Source organism: Sesamum indicum, linkage group LG3 (assembly GCF_026168435.1).
Source record: "Sesamum indicum cultivar Baizhima isolate 11 linkage group LG3, ASM2616843v1, whole genome shotgun sequence".
NCBI classification, from domain to species: domain Eukaryota; kingdom Viridiplantae; phylum Streptophyta; class Magnoliopsida; order Lamiales; family Pedaliaceae; genus Sesamum; species Sesamum indicum.
In genome coordinates, this window is record NC_142659.1 from 6,631,022 (window position 1) to 6,651,166 (window position 20,145).

Here is a 20,145-nt window from a genome sequence, read left to right on the forward strand (position 1 = left end):
CACATTGATAAAACATGCTTGACATTATATTCAATACCGTGATGGATATAAAATGAACAATGAAGGATACTCTGAATACATGGAAGGACCTGAAGTCATATGTAACTAACAGAAGCTTGAGCTGGACAAAAGGAGGATGAATGTGATGCCTAAAGCCATATACACCCTGACTCTCGATGGACCGACATTGCGTTTCAAGAAGTTGAGAGAATACCTCCAAGTTCCGACGGACAACCATAATTATAACCTGCATAACCCAAATGGTATACAATTAGTCGTTGAGCTTTATGTTGCTAATCAACAAGGAGCAGGTACATCCCAATCGGAGAACTGTTAATCTTATGACGAGTCTGACGACGATAGCTTTGATTACGAGACTGAAGAAGACAAAAATTCTGATTGACATTTAGCATTTTCTATATTAAGTGTCTGTGTATTTTGCCGATAGAAATTAGTATAAATTAAAAAATTACCGATAATAATTTATAAAAATAGTTTACCAGCTAATTTAGAAGTACAACTTTCAAACTATTTGTCCATACCAATATTTTTTTTAAAAAAACAAAACACATTTTTTTTTCTATTTAGGAATGGTCAAAAAATCTACAAACAAAGTGTTATATGTAGATTAAAGAGCAAATAAAAAATTACCAAGAAAATAACTAAATATTAGAATAAAAATTAATAAGATGAGATAAAGATTACTTCAGTACTAGGAATCAATAAATCATAATAGCAAACGGATTTCTAATCTTCAAATGATTTGGATATATAAACTTAGCTTGCGACCCAAAAATAAAGAATTACTATTATTTTAGTTTTATTTGTCATAGGAATTTCACATTATATCTTGTAATTGAGAAACATCCACCAAACTAATGCTAATTCAATGGTCATGGACTAAACACATGGTTTCTAGTGGGTGATCAAGATGCCTAAAGAGTCGGGATCAAGAGGGACTCAACCTAGGATCTGATTGGCCCATTCAAAAAGAGTTGGTTGGTACAATCCAGGCCAAACCAAGGCTGATTCCAAGTATCAATACTTGGGATAGGCCCAGCCCAATGACCTAGGACCTCGTAACCCTGGGTCAAGTTACCGGGCTGGCCTAATCGAGCCACTTCTTTTTTTTTAATAATATATGACATAGAAGTTTTATTTTATTCTTGTAGCTTAACTATTCTATATTTTATATACTTTGGAAACTCTAAAATGTTTTACCTTTATTCTTATACTTCTATATTAGTACAACAATTCACTAAAACTCATTGTTATTTTTTTTAAAATGTATTTTAAATTTTTTTTGGGCTTGCCATTATTTAAGTTTATTATTTGTAGCTAGTTGGTTCAATTGTTATTAAGTTCTTTATGCGGTCTTAGCTACTTTTTTTTTGTAGTTTTGATTATTTTTTTGGTTTAATTTATGATTTATTTATTTAAAATAAAATCATAAATTATTTAAATTTGTTGAAAAAAGTATCTCATCTTCATTTAAAAAGAAAGAAAAGAAAATAGGCACAATCAGGTTTGGTTTGAGCCATCACCACTGCTATTGCACTTTCTCTTCATCCCCCGTTTTGTGCTAAATATAAGGTATCAAAATTAGTGTTTTCGACTCACTTGTATATTGAACGAGTGGTTGAGAATGCACCAAATCGGAGAAGACGTTAAAGATATCAAGTCTCGTATGTCCGACCTCACCAAACAGTCAGAGTCCATGAGTGTAGGAGACAACTCATCAAGATTGGTAGATGATAATGATTGGTCAAGAAGAACGTATGGGCATGAGGTTGAAAAGTATTTTGTAGGAATGAAAGAGGATATTAAACAGTTAGAATCAGTTCTGACAACTGATGACAATTCAAATGGAGTGATTTCCATATGTGGCATGGGAGGCTTGGGAAAGACCACTCTTGCTACTAAAATTTACAATGGGGAGGCCGTGCAGCGGTGCTTCAAATATCGTGCTTGGATTTGTGTAAGCCAACAATTTCAACCCAACACTATATTCCAACGACTATTAAAACAACTTCTTCCCAATGAAAGTGAGGAGCAAGACGAAGATACATTGATCAGAAAGTTGTACCAAGTACAAAGAGACAGAAAATGTCTCCTAGTTTTGGATGACGTTTGGGAAGTTGATCACTGGAATTGCTTAAGGCACGCTTTTCCCATTGGAGAGGCAGATAGCAAAGTTTTGCTCACAACCAGAAATCAAAATATTGCTTCCACAGGATACATCCACAATATGAAGTGTTTGGATGAAGATGAAGGATGGGAGCTCCTTCAAAAGATAGCACTCCCAAACAACTATTCACAAGGTTAGTTTGTAAAATTTCTTGTTTTATTTTATTGATTGTGAAGATAATGTTGAATTTCTTGTTGAACCCTAATTATGGAAAAAAAATTCTTAATATATTCAAAAATTAAATATTTACTTTTTTAAACTTTGACAAGAAAAGAAATTAATTAAAAACAAATTGAAGAAACAAAAAGACAAATAATTAAATCTGTACCTGAGGCTCCATTAATCTTGCATGAAGAGCACAAGAGATGGGATCTGACGATAGCACATCACCGAAATTTCACAAGATGAATTTGAATTTGGGTCGGATGAAATAATCCGGCCAAAATCTTTAGTGTACGTTCTTGAAGTATTTTGTTGGCAAATTATAACGATGAGGAATTAACAAATTGATTCAAAAAGAAGAATTAAAGAAGGAGAAAGAAAGAATCAAATGTTTGAGAAAAGGAATAATGCAGTTGCCTGGATAGAATTCATCTTACATTTCTAGAGTTTTTCGCCATTTCTTGGCTAACGAAGGAATCAGATGTAACGTCCCTAGAGCTCTCTGAGCGTAGTACTTTATGGACTTGAACAGTGTTCTGCAGTGAGTGTGTTGAGGGAGAAAAGGCGTGAGAAAATCTTAAGTGTGAGTGGTTGACTGAGAGAGTGTGAGTAAATGTTGTGTGTGTATGTGCGAGTGTTTCAAACAACAAATCTCGATAGGGGGTAGCAGAAGCCTCGAAAGTTACGTCCTGTCTTTTTGTCATAATATTTTCCTATTAATTTTTTCTTTGTTGGTTTGTCGTTACATAATATTATTGTAATAATAAGACAAAAAGCATTTTTGGAAAGAAATGTATATATTGATTCTATCTATGAATACAATACAATGAATTATTTTCTATATTAACTGGTCCAGAAAAAGCAAAAAAAAAAGAATGAGACAACATTTATGAAAATTAATTAAAGAGTTCATCAATCTGTACATATTGTTGTATTGTAATCAACCATTTGTCTTTACTTCTTTGTATACAACTACAGTTTCTGACTAAAATTGAAAAACTTAAAGTAGTGATGAAGTTAAAATTGATACTCAAAACTGAAAAATTAATCATGTATACCTTTCTTGCAAGTTCAATCATTTTGTGTTTATTAAAATTTGGCAATACTTTTAACTACCGGTTTGGAATTTGGTTTCAAAGGCTGGATATTAGAGCGAAATATATGTGGTAGGTGTGTTTTAATCTGAAAGATGTAATTAATGGTTTGGTATATAAAGATAGGTACAGACTAATGTCATGTATTACACTTTGAGGACTGGATTTCATTGATGAACTGCAGTCTAGTAATTTATGTTTGAAATTGAATTGCAATTATATTAAAGTTATACACATAAACTAATGTGTGTAAGAATTTTTTTCACCAATTTATTTGGTTCTTTGCCACCACAGAACATATTACTTTCAAATATTTTCAAAAGAAAAATCAATTGACACATTTGAATCCATTAATTCCTATATATATATATATACATATGTATAATAGACACTTAAAAAAGCTAAAAGAATAACAAAGACTAGAGGGTTGGATATTGCAAAAAATAAAGCAGCTTCTGGAATATCCACCCCTCTAAGGCTGACTACCTCTAGTAGCTTCTGGAACGTCTCCTGCAAAACAAACAAAATTATAAACACTTTTAAGCAAGAATTATTTTTTTAAGAAAATAATATTAATAATGTATCTATTACTGCCACCTCCAACGCCCTCGGCCCACTCCAGCCACCGTCTACTTTTTTCTTGTAGCATATCTCCAATAATTCCATCTGCTTGGGGGGCGACCGACCTTTGCCTCATGTAGAAGAAAAACATTTAGCATCTTGTTTATAAAATAATGGTAAAGCATTTAAATATTATTTACTTACCAACTTCCTCTTGTGCATGCCGATAGAGGACGACCCCCTCTCCCTGATACACAATTGAGGACACCGTAGAGTTCGCCGCCCAGTTGCCTTATTCTTTGAGGACTCCCGCTGGAAGTCCACGTTGGCCCAGTACGTCTGGAGCTGGTGCCAAATCTTGTTGGCCAGCTAGAGTGGCCTGACGAGGCTGGACAGGGTGATAGAAAATATCTTCCAGATTCACTTATCGGCCAACATATTGAAAACCAAGAACATTAATTCATCATCACAGTCCCACCAGTAGGTCATCTACAATAATAAAATTAAATAAAACATTAGTAAAATTCATTAAATAATTAGATTATTAGATAAAACAAAATTAATTTAAAATTAATTACCTTTGCGCTGTCAAACCAGAAACGCTGTTACTCTGGCGGCACCTACCTCAGATGTGGCAACAGGTGGGGAAAATGTCCCCGTCACGACTGCATTGATGCACGCGTGAAAGTGACGGTCAGATTTAAAATTACATGCTATATTAGACATTTTTAATCTAAAATAATTCTAAAAAAAATTGTTAAACAAATTTACCTCGCGTCATCTAGGCTGATGTACTGGGCGCGCTGATGGTAGTGGTGGAGCAACCGCCGGGGTGACAGACTGCTATATCCTCTCTTCCGCTGCCGGTCCAGCTCCAGATGCTTCAGCGTCATCTGGAGTCTGCGAGGCGGGGTACGGTGCAGTCGTGTCAGGTGGTGTGGGTGGTTGAAGAACTGCTTCCCAAATTGGGAAGCATCCCACGAAAATGGTAGAAGTGGCGGGGCATGACCACGACCATGTGGTATAGGAGGCATACCACTAAACAAGATCTAAACAAATTATTCAGAAGTATTAGTCTAAATTTTACGGTTATTGACATTAATATTTAAATAAAAAAGCATATTCTAATTCTTACACATCGAAAATATTATCATGAAGTTATGATTATTGTACTCATTAATTATTTAAAATGTATAATTCTCTTCTGCATATATACAAACGGGCCAAGTATTGATTTAAGCTTGTTTACCCTATCACATGAACTTATTATTGTAGTATTCGTTACATTTATACATTTTAATCTATTAACATTATATTTTGTTGACAGATGAAGATGGATAAACATAACAAGTTCTACGGGCAAAATTCAATGAATGGGCTAACAAGAAAGGCATGCGTGATTTGTTTGTACGCAGTTACCAAAAAACTATACATTTTTAAATAATTATTAATTATTGAAAATATTGTCCTCAATTTTTTTCTATTTTTAATGATTATGTAATTGTATTTTAATTTGAAATATTACCTTGATATTGTTATTGTTGATATTACTTTGTTAATAATATTATTATAGGGATTATTGGTCTAATTTTGTGATTATTGATATTATTATGTAAATGTTATTATTGAAAAATTGGTCTAATATTTTTACTATTGACATTATTATGTAAAAACATTATTATTAGGAATATTGGTGTAATTTTTTTGATTGTTTACATTACTTCTTAAAATTTTTATTATTGAAAATATTGATCTAATTTTTTTGTTATTTACATTATTATTTAAATAATACTATTATTGGGATTAACTATTGGTCTAATTTTTGTGATTATTTAGATTATGATGTAAAAATTATATTATTTGAAAATATTGGTCCAATACTTTTTATTATTTAAATAATGTTACTATTGAGATTATATATTTGTCTAATTTTTTTGGTTACTTACATTAAGATGTAAATAGTAGCATATTTATAAAATAAATTGCACAAGTATACAATAAATTTCACAAAAAAAAAAAAACAATATGATATAATACACATAAGAATTGCAAAAATTATGTTACATGAGTAAATTGCACTTAAATTTAACAATACTTGCATCAATTACACAACTATACAATTAATTTTGAAAAATTACACAAACATTCTATAATTGCAGAATGAATTAAGGTTATTGGAAACATATAATGCTATAAATTAAATTGATACATGTTCAGAAGATCAAGTATATTTGTATATATAAGATTGTTACTCTTATGTACATGTAAGTGAAATCTTATACTGTTCTATTGCATCGTCTAATCAGACTGATAAAATTTTTATCAAGCCGTTGGATAGTATAAAATCGACAAAATACTACATTCGATGAAGTTTTTGAAATTTTTGTTAAACGGATACCAAGATATCGTATTTGATACACAATCAACGAGGTTATGATGAAACTGTCCCAGATGTTGAGACATTATAATTCGGAAGTGAACGAGCAATCTATGGAATATTTAGGGACAGTTTAATCATTTTAGAAATAAATATTTTATACGAATGATTTTACTTAATTTCATATTTTGCAACGGTCAAATATTAAATAACCATTCCTAGGTTTGAGTTTTCCTCTAGTTTTCTTTTGGCGCGAAATTAAATTTGTTTGAACTTATTTTGAAACGGTCAAAATAAATAGACCGTTCCTCTATTTTAATTTTTCCTCTTTTTTATTTGGAAAATTGTAATATATTTAACGGTTTATTTTATTAATATCGGTTCAAAATTGGAACGGGCTCTGGATCGACTTTCTAATTCTTTAACCATTCCTAAAAAGAAAAAAATTGTGTTTTGTTTTTAAAAAAAATTTATTGATATGAACAAAATAGTTTGCAAGTTATACTTCTAAATTAGCTGGAAAACTATTTTTCTAAATTATTATCGGTAATTGTTTAATTTATACTAATTTCTATTGGCAAAATACAGAGACACTTGATACAGAAAATGGTAAATGTCAATCATAATTATTGTCTTCTCGTAATCCTCATCAAAGCTATCCTCGTTAAACTCGTCATCAGTTTATTGTTCCTCGATCAATATGTACCTGCTCCTTGTTGATTAGCAATAGAAAGCTGAACGACTAATTGTCCGTCACAACTTATGGAGTAGGTATTGTCTCAATCTCTTGAAATGCAATGTCGGTCCATCGAGAGTCAGGTTATATACAGCTTTGGGCATCACGTTCAGCCTCTTTTCATCCAACTCAAGCTCCGGTCAATCACATATGATCTTCAGGTCCTTCCATGTATTCAGAGTATCCTTCGTTGTTTTTTTTATATCCATAACGGTATTGAATATATTGTCAAACACGTTCTTCTCAATGTGCATGACATCAGGATTATGTCGTATTAGATGTACCGACCAGTACTCGAGCTCCCAGAAGATATTTTTCTTTGTCCACTTATGCTCGCTACTGTTCCCGTCCGGGAGTGACAACGAAACTTCAACCACAGGGCTAAACTCTTCAACCCATTTGCGGATCTTCTCCCATTAATCTTGACTGTGCAACATTCCTTTCTACTCGATTCCTTGTGAATGCTTTCTTATTCCTACGGAACGGATGGTCTAGGGGCAGGAACTGTCTGTAGCAGTCAAAGCACCACACCTTCGTACCGTTCTGCAGGTAGAATGAATGTGTGTCTTCCATACAAACTGCACACCACATAATACCAGTGGAACTCCATCCAGACGCCATTCCATAAGCGGGTAGGTCGTTCAAAGTCCACATCAACAGGCCTGCATTGGGAATATCCCATTTCTTAGTGTCACACGTTAGTACACCTGCATACTACTGATTCTGCAACTCCTCGATCAACGACTCCAGGTAAACAATAATGAGACATTTTGGATTGGAAGGACCGGGGATCACCATCATCACGAACATATACTCAACACTCATGCACATTCTCAATGGGAGACTGTACGGTATAAGTATAACGGGCCAACATAAGTACGTACCACCGTACTGCCCGTGCGGTGCTAGCCCATCCGTGCAGAAATCCAATCTAACATTACGGGGATCTACTGCAAAATGAGGATGTGTCCGATCAAAATGCCTCCATGCATCTGGATCGGACGAATGGCACATGGATCCCTCTTCCATTTGATTCTTGGCATGCCACGTTATTCGCTCGGCAGTCGCTTCTGAAGCATTCAACTTTCCCAGGCGAGGGGTAATTGGTAGGTACCTAAGAATGGCATATAGTGTCTTTTTACGATTAGGATTTCGCTTACCTAGCTTCTCCACAAAACTTGCAGTAGTGTAGATCAATGTCGTCCTTCCTGTATATGCAACCATTTTTACACGCATTAATCTTCTAAATAGGTAAACCCAAGTTTCTTATTAATTTCATTGTACTATAGTAATCATGGGGCAGAGTGTGGTTGCGGGGCATTATATGATCAGCCCACTAAGATATTTGGTCATACATATGCTGAGAAAATGGTCGGCGACCTTGATACTCACCAACTCAGCAACAACCTTCAATTGAGATTGGGTGCAACCGTTTCACAACGGCTGCTTGGATGCATGCACTATATCGTGAGATTGATTTGCTAGCCCAGACACATAATTAGGACCCTCTACCATAATATGAACTAGGCCCTGTATTAGTAGGACACGACCTCGGACGATTATCAGGCACAACATCCTGGTTTTACTTAGAAGACCAGACAGCCAGCCTCGCGGAATAAAAAACCATCCTTTGTGCCGAGAATCCATCTGCACCGCATCACCACAAGGCGTACTAGTACCCTCCATAACATTAGAAATGGGAGTTTGCTCCTCTTGAAATGGGGTCACAGTGATGGCTTCAAAATACTCCTACACACTCTACTCGCCATGAGAAGTCTAATTATAATACTCCGGCATAAAATCTTTCATAAATAAGTCAAAACTTACCTCGTCTGTGGTTTTGAAAACATCATTTTTGCACTTACGACAAGGACACTTAATTTTCTCACCATCCATACATGCATGTTGACACTTGGATAATCCTATAAATGTAGCAACACTATCCTCAATAGCGTAAGACCTACCTTATTTGGAAGGTTCTTCTCATACATCCATCTCCTCAACTATCTTAACATGACAGTGAGTTCTACACAGACACACAAACACACACTGATATATACATATATTATGATATTAAATTAATTTATAAAATTACTAAAAATATAATCAATTGACAAGTAAAGGGTTAAAGTTTTTACCTGATCAAAATAACTTTAAATATCAACAAAAATTTGAGATAGGTTGACCAACAAGAGTAGAAAAATGTTTGTGGGTTAGTGAGAGATCAAAAAAAATTGAGAGAGATTGAGGAAATAGAGAGAAAATAAGAATGGAAGAAAATAGTGACATTAAACGGAAAGAGCACACATATTTAGTTGTTAAAAATAGCTGTTGATTTAGATTTTGAAATGGTTCTTTCAACGAGTTTAGGAACACTTTTTTTTTACCATTGAAATGTAGTCGTTGTATTTCATTTGGAACAGTCTCAGCAATAGTAAATAAATAATACAAAAAAATAGTTGCAATCTGTACCAAGTTTTGGAACGAATTTTGAAACACATTACTTTTTAAATAAAACTAATAATTTGGAATGGTTCTTGCATAATTGATTAAGGGTGTTCCAAAATCATTCGAAATTGTACCTCATTTTGGCATACATTTTCTAACTGTCATCTTTTGGACATCCTTTGTCACCCATATAGGAATGGTCAATTCAAGACCGTACCTAATTCTAATATTATGTTCCAAATAGAGTTCCAACCATTTATCGTTACTATTTTGTAATAGTATTTGGATCATATTTTGTAACTAATTGTCTGGGACTCATGTTGGAATGGTTTGCCCGTTCAAAAATTATAACCTAAAAAATATATAGATCATGACATCATCTTTTCATATCCATTCATTATGTGTTCCAAAGACCGTTCCGAGATGGAAGGGGCTTAGGAATGGTTGTCTTGACCGTGCCAAATCCCACCTTTTTTTATGGTATGATGATGTGCTCTAGCCAAATCTCATCCATAAAGGTGGTTGGCGGAGCACAAGATCTAGGATACGATAATAGCACAAGAGATGGGACCCGCAAGATTTTTGGTTTTACAGGCTAGCTTAAGATACTATTTAGGGAATTTTCCAATTTCTTCCCATTTATTACAATTTTCTCATATTGTACCCCATTACAATTCTCAATGGCAAGGAGCATTGTTTTCTTGAGACTGCCACTACACATACCATTCTAAGACACAAGATTTTGTTTTCAAACTTGTTAATGACAAGACCAACTATGAATACTATTTCCGGAGTTAGTAATCTTATTGAGGGCTCTGGAAGAACTACTATATAATTACCTGAAGAAACAAGGTTACACATAATATTCTAGTAAATCAAATAGCGTGCTAGAACACTTGGCTCTAAAGAAGCAAATCCGCGAAAGAGAAAGGAGCATGCCGTCTCTATTAATCACAATGCTAATGTGACCACGTAATGTCTCTAAGGATAAAATTCTTGAACTGATTTATCTAAATGTAACGAGCAAGATCTCAAGGTCAGTTACGAGATGTCTATTAATTATCTTTACAACAGTTTAGGTTGTTACCGAAAAGAGGGTAAATTGCATTTTTGGTCGCATAAATGGACCTATTTTTAATTTTGGTGCCATACTGTAGATGATTTACACATTCCATCCAATATGTGCATTTCTTTTCCAATGTCAGTACACAAGAGGGGCAATTATTAAGTTGCTAATGACAGATTATTTTTCCGTTAGGTGGGTGAAAATTTGGAGGGAAATTATACTAATAAATGAAAATTTGGTGGGAAAGGTTTATTTGTTCTTCTACCGTATATGAATAGCTAATTTGTTTTCTTATCTCTCCCATTTAGTAGGAAAAAAGTATAAAACACTGATGCAAATGGAGAAGTTCTTTGTCACTACGGAAGGATTGGAACTTCTAGATCCTTATCGACCAAAATTGAAAACGAGTCCACTTATTGGACCAAAAATGAAATTTATCCTTGAATAGAAATTGAAATGAATGAGATTTTTGCCTATTTTGTAGCCGTCGAAAACATGGATGAAAATGAAAATGATTCTCAAACTGTAGAGAATGCTAACACAAATAATTGAAAAAAATTAAACATAAGCGAGAAGTATTTGGATCTATTATTCCAGCACCACAAGATGTTCAAGCCAGTTGGCTATAAGTGGTTGTTTGTACCAAAGAAAAATGAATGAAATGAAGTTGTAAGATACAAGGCTAGGCTTGTTGACCAAGGCTTTACTCAAAGGCCAAAAATTAATTATACTGAAACGTATTCACTTGTAGTGGATGCAACCATACTTAAATTTTTAATCAGTTTATTAGTAATTGAACTGTTGGAAAAGGTGAAAAGCCAATATTGGCGGTTTTGAGAATTATTCTAGAAATCTTTATTTAATCAGTATTGTTCCGACGAATATGGTAAGTGACTTTAGCACATGTGTATGTTGTCCTTGTCATATTACGTCAATCACTACTTTGACGTCACAACAGATGCCCACAGATCACTCAATAACCCATGTAGTTTGGTTGTGCATTTTGGATGGTAGCTATGAAACTAACTTTTGAGGGTTGGTCTAAAACATTCCAAGTCAATGACCTCAAGACTAGGCATCGAGAGTCCTACAGAGACTTGCACTGAGTATTGCATTCATTTGATGAGTGCTGCGTTTCATCGGCGAAAGACGTTGGACATCTTTGCAATTTCAGTGGATTTGTTGACAAGGTGGTTAACTGACTGAACTGACTCGTGGGGATCGTTATATGGAAGCCTCAGTGGCTTAGTCAGTATACTTGAGTCCTTGGCTCGGATATACATACGATGACTGTATCTTAGATCTGTGGAAGAGGTGATTGTGTCACAAACGTGATTATCATAAGCCTTATCAAGTGTAGTCGAAGTGTGTAGTGAGGTCGGTGAGTTCCGAGAAGAGGATCCATCCCCTATCACTATGTGATAGAGGTATCTCCTATTCACTTGGAGATGCATTCACGTCTTATGAATCTCTAGCCACAGTCGTTGATCGAATAGGAAAAGGAGGTTCCTATGTCAAGAAACTTGGTGTAAAATGATCTCAAGTATTAAGCATAGATGCCTGGTCCAAGATGGGAACTGACACCTAATTCCATGCCCTCAACTAAGCCTAGGAGATGATAGAAGAAAGGACCGTATCCGTACGGACTGGTGAAAATAAATGTTCGCACAAAAATTCATCTAATCTCTAGTGCCATGGACTGTTGCTAGACGACCATCCATGGTAACGGACTTTCTTGAAAGAATAACCGAGAAAGAATAAGGAACTAATTTGAAATTAATTTCATAAGATGTAAGTAATTTGATTACTCACACATGAGGGTACATTGGATGGATAGCCCAAGTTTAAACTAATTAAATTAATTGAAATTGTGCTTGTCTTTATTAGTTTAATGAATTGGATTCCATTAATGAATAAAAGACAATTTCATCTTGAATATTTAATTAGATTAAATACCTAGTGGGATGAATTAAATGAATTGTTTTATATTAGATTTAATTAAAATTCATTGGGCTTGAATTTACTTTACATAACATCGGCCCAATAACTAAGCGAATTGATGGAGGAAAAGTTGACCAAAGAATTGCATTTTAGAAATTGTTAGTTTGGTCATAATTAGCTCTTCTCTATTTGGAACGGATTGAAGAGTTACCTTATAGATGATAGAATGTATCTAAACACATTCTTGTTTATCTATTCAAGGTATATAAATATATTTTGTGTATGATTATTAGGGTAATAATTCATTACAAAATACAACAGAAAAATCCCCTCTCCTTCTCCATCATAATTCGATTGCCCCCTTCATCTTACCTTGGGTGAGTTTTATCATCCTGATTCCTTCTAACAAAGGAATCAAGGTCTCATTTTTTGGTGTGATATGGATCATCTTTAGAGAATTCCTACGTTGGAATCTCTTGTGAACGTTCAACGATTTTATGTCAAATAAACATGTCAACGTGTTTTAATATTTTTAAAGCATGTTTTATTGATTATTTTATTGATAATTATGTGTAGAAATTAACTTGTATAATTTTATGATTAATTGGATGATTTTAGTATTTAAGAAAATTTGGATTTTTCTATAAAACTTCGTTATTTTTTTAGTTTAATGTGTGGAATCAAAAAAATAATTTAAGCACTGTAGCAGCAACTGTCGGTCGGTGCTGCACAGCCGCCCGTTCGCATATGAAGGATAAAATTAATTTTTTTTCTTAATATGGTTTATTTTTGTGCATTGGATGCACATATTTTTATCATCCTTTCGATTGCAATTTTAAACTTGTATTTTCTGCATATACTTTTTTTTTGTAATGTTCGATATCATGATTTTTCTAATGCATGGAATGCATTATTTTATGTCAAGCATGTTTAATTGGATTATTTTGCTAGTTGGATAAAAATGGATGATCATGGAGCCCTTGACCAATTGAATGTATTTATTTATTTTGTTTACGTTTGGTGGGCCCATATGCCTTTTTATTATCTTCCTCCTTCGCTCGTTTTTGCCTTGGAAATAAGACTTGCTTTCCTCCCATTGTGTACTCTCCTGAACAATTGATCAGGATTTGTTTTTAAATTGTAATGAGACTAGAATATATTTTTGGTGGAATTTTTAGTTTTACAGAAGCAAGTCCATGGAGAAGAAGGTCCACGGAGGAGGAGGCCGACGGAGAAGGAGCCCCATGGAGGACTTACAAGGCCCATCTATATGTTAATGAGTAAATTACATTTCTAATAGCTTACGGCCACCTTAGATGTACCTTAGACTGACTACGGTCTTAGTGGGCCGCATAGCTTGGGCTCGTGATCATCCAACAGGGATATGCTTAATTTTGTTGCATGTGATGTGTTTAATATTTTTATTTAAATTCGTTTAAATATTTGATATTTGTGCATGCAAAATTTAATGTGATGAGGTCTCAGTCAAACACTAAAATATTTAACTCTCAATTGGTTGGACCAAATTAAAGTGTTGGGATCCAAAATGGACTTGGATAAAAATTGTTTGATCTGTGCAAGGCTTTCATCCACAATAATGTGGTAAGGAAACTACCACTACCCAAGTGTGGTCTCGCGAGTCGTGGCACATTCTGATTAGAGGCAAGGTCCACCAATATTGTGAATAAAGGAACACGCTTACCGTTATTCGGACACAATAGTCGTGGGGGGCGAAAGTTGAGGTATGATTTGGTTGATGGGTTGAGCACGATACTAATTAAATATTAAGTCCATAATGGACATGGATCGAATGGCATTTCAATTTGTCCAGGGCTTCCATCCATAATAATATCATAAGGAAGCTACCAATTCTTAGAATATGTGACCTGGAAGCTAATTGGATTGGCATTCTTCTAATCTATTCTAACAATAAGTCGATATTGTGCAATATTATTCAGTGAATAAAATGAGTATTCGATATTGGCATTTCATTGTTGTGCTCATTACATTTATATTTGCATTTCTTTCAAACATCACAACAAAACCCACAGACCATCTTGAACAACCGTGCAACAGTTGGACTGCACATTGGAAGGCGGTCATGAAACTAACTGTTTAGGGTTGGGTCTGAAATGTTCCAAGTTCAGGACCTCGAGAATGGACATCGAAGTGTCCGATGTAGACTTGCATTAAGAGTCGCATTCATTTGATGAGTGTCATGTTTCATTTGCAATAGACGTGGGACGTTTATGCGATCTTAATGGGTCGATTGACTAGGTGTCAAATCGACTGAACTAACTCATAGGGATCGTCATATGGAAGCCTTTCAGGCTTGGTCGGTATGACTTGAGTCCCCAGCTCTGATAGTACTGGAGTACTCCTTAGAATTGAAGAAATACGATAGTCACGTGTATGCGATGATTGTATCTTAGATTTGTGTGAGAGGTGATTGTGTCTCAGACATGGTCATCATAAACCTTGTTTAGTGCATTCAAACTATGTTGCAAGGATGGTGAGTTCCAAAATGAGGATCCGTCCCCTGTCTAAATGTGATAGAGGTATCTCCTATGTACATGGAGATACGTTAATGCTTTATAAACTTGAGGCCACAGTAATTGGTCGGATAGGAAAAAGAGGTTCCTAGGTCAAGCAATTTGGCGTAATGGGATCTAAAGTATATTAAGCATAGACGCATAGTCCAGGATGGGAACTGACACCCAATTCCATGTCCAAGACTAAGACCGAGAGACGGTAGATGGAAGGACCATACCCGTATGGACTCGAATCCGACACTACAGGTATAGAGCTCTAGACTCTAAAGGCATGTTTTGGGTCATGGTCCCTCAACTCATAAGTCATCCCAGAAGGTGACGCCTTCCGAATATGTTCTCATAGGTCGTTCCATAGTGAGGTGGATGCTAATAAGGAACTCCTTATTGCGACCTAGACAATGTCTAGATCCCTTTGGATTTGTCCGGCAACTTGGGCATTAACCGATAGCTGTCCGAACTTTATGTCAAGATACTCGAGGTTTTCCCAAAGGTGCCTGTGTCTCAACATGATGGAGTTTGCTTCAGATGCCTCCATCTCTCGTCAGGAAATCTGCAAGAACGTTTTCATGAGATTTTATAACAATAATATTGGCATTCAGCTTGCCATCTGATAATACGAGCTTTCTTTATTTTTTATTCTAATTAATTCTTTAAGAAAGCTTTGACATTAGTATTATCAACTTTTAAAGTAAATTCTTTGGCAAGTAAAAATAAAGGCCATTTTTTAAAAGCCTTCCAAACCGTAAAGAATTATTTCTCGTTGATGTGCCAAACTTTGGCTTGTTGTTCTGAGAACAACCCTCCTGTATATCTACAAGGTTCTTCCCATGTAGTTGTCTTTTTCATGAGCACTGCTGGCCATTTGTAATCATTGGTGTCTGTATAGAGTACCAATTTATCCTTGTCCTGCGGTATAGCAAGTTTTGGCAGGTTACTGCAAACCTGTTTCAGCTCACGTACCCATTTTGTGTGGCTTTCTTCCCATTTCCACTTTGAACTTTCCGTTCTTTCAGAAGTGGTCGGAAATTCTTCCTATATCTTGTAAAATCTTTAATGAAGATACTTGTAAAATTATCAACTCCCAAGAAGCTCTATAAGTGCTTCTTGTCCTTGAGTACATCTGGAAAATTGTGGATTTTCTCCACAATATGATCTTGAAACTTAATTCCTGTCTCGTCAATAAAAACTCCTAGAAATTCAATTTTATTGACAATAATAGTAGCTTTCTTTTCCGAAAGTACCAAACTTTCTTTATGGCATGCATCAGAAAACATTTCAAGATGTTTAATATGTTGTTTCATATTTTTAGATGCAATCAATATGTCGTCAATATAGAAAAATATGAATTTGAAATAATCTTTAAAAAAAATTATCTATTTTTTTTAAATATCTGGAGTGCATTAGCTGAACCGATTGGAAGCACAATACAGATATATTGTCCCTGTGGTGTGGAGAATGTAGTAAATTTCTTTGATTCATCTTAATCTGATAAAACCCAGATTTGCAATTGGACTATGAACCTTAAAGAAGCACTAATGAACCTTACCCAATCTGATTTTCATTAGTGCTTCTTTAAGGTTCACAATCTCTTCCTCGAATTTCTTATAGAAGTTATCCCTGTCTATGAGTCCCTGTTGCCTGAAAGTCAAAAGGACCTTACCAAATTTCATTGGACCAAATTAATCTTTTCCCTATATTTAATTGAAGTAAATATATGATGGACTTAATTAGTGAATTTTAATTAAATTAGATTTAAATAAGATTGATTGGACCATGTATTTTAATTAATTAAAATCAGCGAAGCCCATTAATTAAGTTGGTGGAAATGATTAGAATAGGAAATTATTAACTAACAAATTTACTTTTGAAAAATGCCATCTTACTGATCCTTTATTTGGAATAAAGGATCTTATTACTTAGTGGATGGTTAAATGTACCTAGATATATTGTAATGCATCCAGACAAGGTATATATATGTATATTAGTTATTTAGAATAACTAGTGAATACAAAGCAAGAAAATAATTTCCTTCTCTCCAGTTCCACCTCTCGGCCGAACCCCCTCTTGTGCATACCTGGTGCGGTTTTGCTCCTTAATTTTTTTCTAGCAAATAGAGTTGTGGAATCCCAAGTTCTGGTGTGCTGAGGACGTACCTTTAGAGAGTTTCTACATTGAATCCTTGCGTGAATGGATCAAACGAATGAGGTTCGAAATAAACCAAATCAAAGGTGACTCTTAATTAATATTTATGTACCTCTCGTTTTTCATTCAACTAATATACCACATCGAAGGCCCGGGAACTCCAAGGGTACACCTCATGATTTTATGGTTTCCTTGCGATTTCATTTTATTTAAGAAATTTATTTTAACCTCTTCGGCTTGTGCGTAGCCAGGCTGATCCACTCGCACTTTCAGGTGCCCTTCCAAGTTGTATCAGAGCCTAGTTACCATGTAGGGGCTATGGTATTGTGTGAATAAGCATGAAAATGTGTTCTTTATTTCTTTTGAAGCTTGATATATTTTTTTACTTATTCTTTGATAATTATGTGAGAAAAGTAATTCTTTTAATTTTTGCGATTTTGGATGATTTAAGTATTTTATAAAAATTGAATTTTCTGATAAAATAGTTATTTTAATTTCAGTTGAATGTGTGAAAATAATAAAAAAAAATTGGTACTGCAGCAGTGCACTACTGATCTGCAATGCACAGCATGCACGCTGCTGGGTGCGCGCGAGGGCAGTTGTGTGGTTAGGCCGTTTTTCACCGTTTTTGCGAAAAATTGAATTTTCTAATTGCTACATATTTTGTGAAAAATATTTATCATTGCTGATTTAATTTTGGAAAAAATTGAAATTTTTTGAGAATTAAATTGATTTAATTAATTTGGTTTAATTGTGTGCATTGGATGTACAAGGCTTAATCATCCATATGAGTTGCAAATTTTAAGCTTATTATTTTCTACATATAATTGTTTGTTGTGATATTGGATATCACGATATTTTTGGGATGTTCATATTTTTGTCTATCATGATTAATTGTTATTCTATGTTAGAACGAATGTCAAGGGATGATCGCGGAGCCCTAGACCGCATGTATGCCTTCTAATTTTTGTTGGGTGGGCCCATATGCCATTGTGATTTTTTTTTGTCCCCCCTTCTCATATTTAGCCTTGGAATATTAAGGCTTGCTATCTCCCTCTTAATATACTCCCTCCAACTTCTGATCGGAGTTTCTTATTCAAATTGTAAAATGAGTAGTATAGGACCTTTGGAGATACTTTTTCATTTCTAGCAAGCCTATGGAGAATAAGGCCCACGACGGAGGAGGTCCATGGAGAAGGCGACCCATGGAGAAATCACAAGGCCCATCTATATGTTGATCGGTAATATTACTTTGTAATAGCATATAACTACCTTAGACAGACCATAAACTCACTGCGGGCTTAGTAGGTCACATATGTTGCGCTCGTGATCATCCAACAGGGGTATGCTAGGTTCATTACATGCGATGCGTTTAGTTAATGATTTCTATTTATGCATGCAATGTTTACATATGATAAGGTCTCGGTCTTAACTCAAAATTACTCTCACTTGGTTGGACCAAGTTGAATATTAGGCCCATAATGCACCTAGATCAAAAGAGTTTTGATCGAGCCAAGTCTTCCATCCAAAGTAATGTGGTGAGGAAGCTACCGTTGCTGAAGTGTGGTCTCACGAGTTGTGGCACACTTGGAATAGAGGAGAGTTGCACCATAGTTGTGAACAAAGGATCATTTTCACCATTTTCTTGTCTAACGAGTCATGGGGGGTGACGAATGAAATGTGATTTGGTTGATGGGTTTGGCCTAACACCGAGTAACATGATTCGCTTGGAGTCCTCGGAATCATATGAAGAGGTGAGGCAAAAGATCTTGGGGATCTCATGGGATGACAATGGTACTGGATACCTCCCACGAGGTTTTTACCTTGTGAATCATAAAAGCAGGGCGTGGCAAATTCGCTTGTGGACTCCAAGCCCACTAGGAAAGGCTATTCCTTAAACCCCATTTGAGAGTGGTGAGCTTTATTATAAATAGTGGTAGTCTTAAAGACTAAAGACCAAGTCTTTTAGTTTACTCATAATATTACAATCATTGGTTGATTTCTATTTAATTTTCTATTGTGTAGAAAATGTCTATGAATTCTTTAGCCATGATAATGAAGACTAATAAATTCAATGGTACTAACTACAATGAATGGCTGCGAAATCTGAGGATTGCCCTATATTTTGAGAACTAGGGCTATGTTTTTGACAAGCCATTCGCAATGGCTTTGCTGGAAGGGTCCTCGTTGGAAGTACCTGTCACATTGGTTTCGATGTCCAATGACATCCAAAAGCAATATGATAGGTTGGATGATGTTCCTTCGATAATGCTCCGCATGAAGGAAGTTTATGTGGTTCCTGATAGGCATATTAGATATGCTACCACGAAAGTATTCTTAGGGACCAAGACGACCGAAGAATTGTCTGTATAAAGTCATAGGGTTAAGATGCTATCCCTAGTGGAGAAGCTCGAAGACCTTAAAGCTGGGCTTGAAATGACATATATATTGACATGATTTTTCAGTCACTTCCTTCGTCCTACAACCCGTTTATTATTAACTACAACATGAACGAACTTGAGAAGTCTATTCATGAGTTTTTTAATATGCTAGTCCAATACGAGGCGACGACCCATAAACCTATACCGACGGAATTGATAGGAGAGATTTCAGCCTCCAAAGCGAAAGGCAAGAGGGTCGGACATTGGAAGAGAAAGAAGGGTAAGGGAAAAGAGATCGCATCTGCTGCAAGTTCTTTGAGCACTCCTACTGCTTTCGTTAGAATGGGAAAAGGGAAAGGGAAGGTTGGCGGTTCTTAGCGGTTGAAGGCAAATGATATCTGCATTCATTGCCAAGGAAAGGGGCATTGGAAGAGGGAGTGCCCGCAACTCCTCTCCAATCTAGGTACATTTGTGATTAACTGACTATGATAACTAAT

At 35.2% G+C, this 20,145-nt stretch overlaps 1 protein-coding gene across 1 annotated transcript; it reads left to right on the forward strand.

Moving 5' to 3' along the window:
- Positions 1-1,645: 1,645 nt before the first annotated feature.
- Positions 1,646-2,326, forward strand: LOC148788630 (putative disease resistance protein At1g50180). The gene has a single exon (XM_088878066.1). The coding sequence runs from the start codon at positions 1,646-1,648 to the stop codon at positions 2,324-2,326; it is 681 nt and encodes a 226-aa protein (XP_088734192.1).
- The last annotated feature ends 17,819 nt before the right edge of the window (positions 2,327-20,145 follow it).

Coding starts and splice junctions, on each gene's coding strand:
- LOC148788630 (XM_088878066.1), top strand. CDS start 1,646: ATGCACCAAATCGGAGAAGACGTTAAAGATATCAAGTCTCGTATGTCC.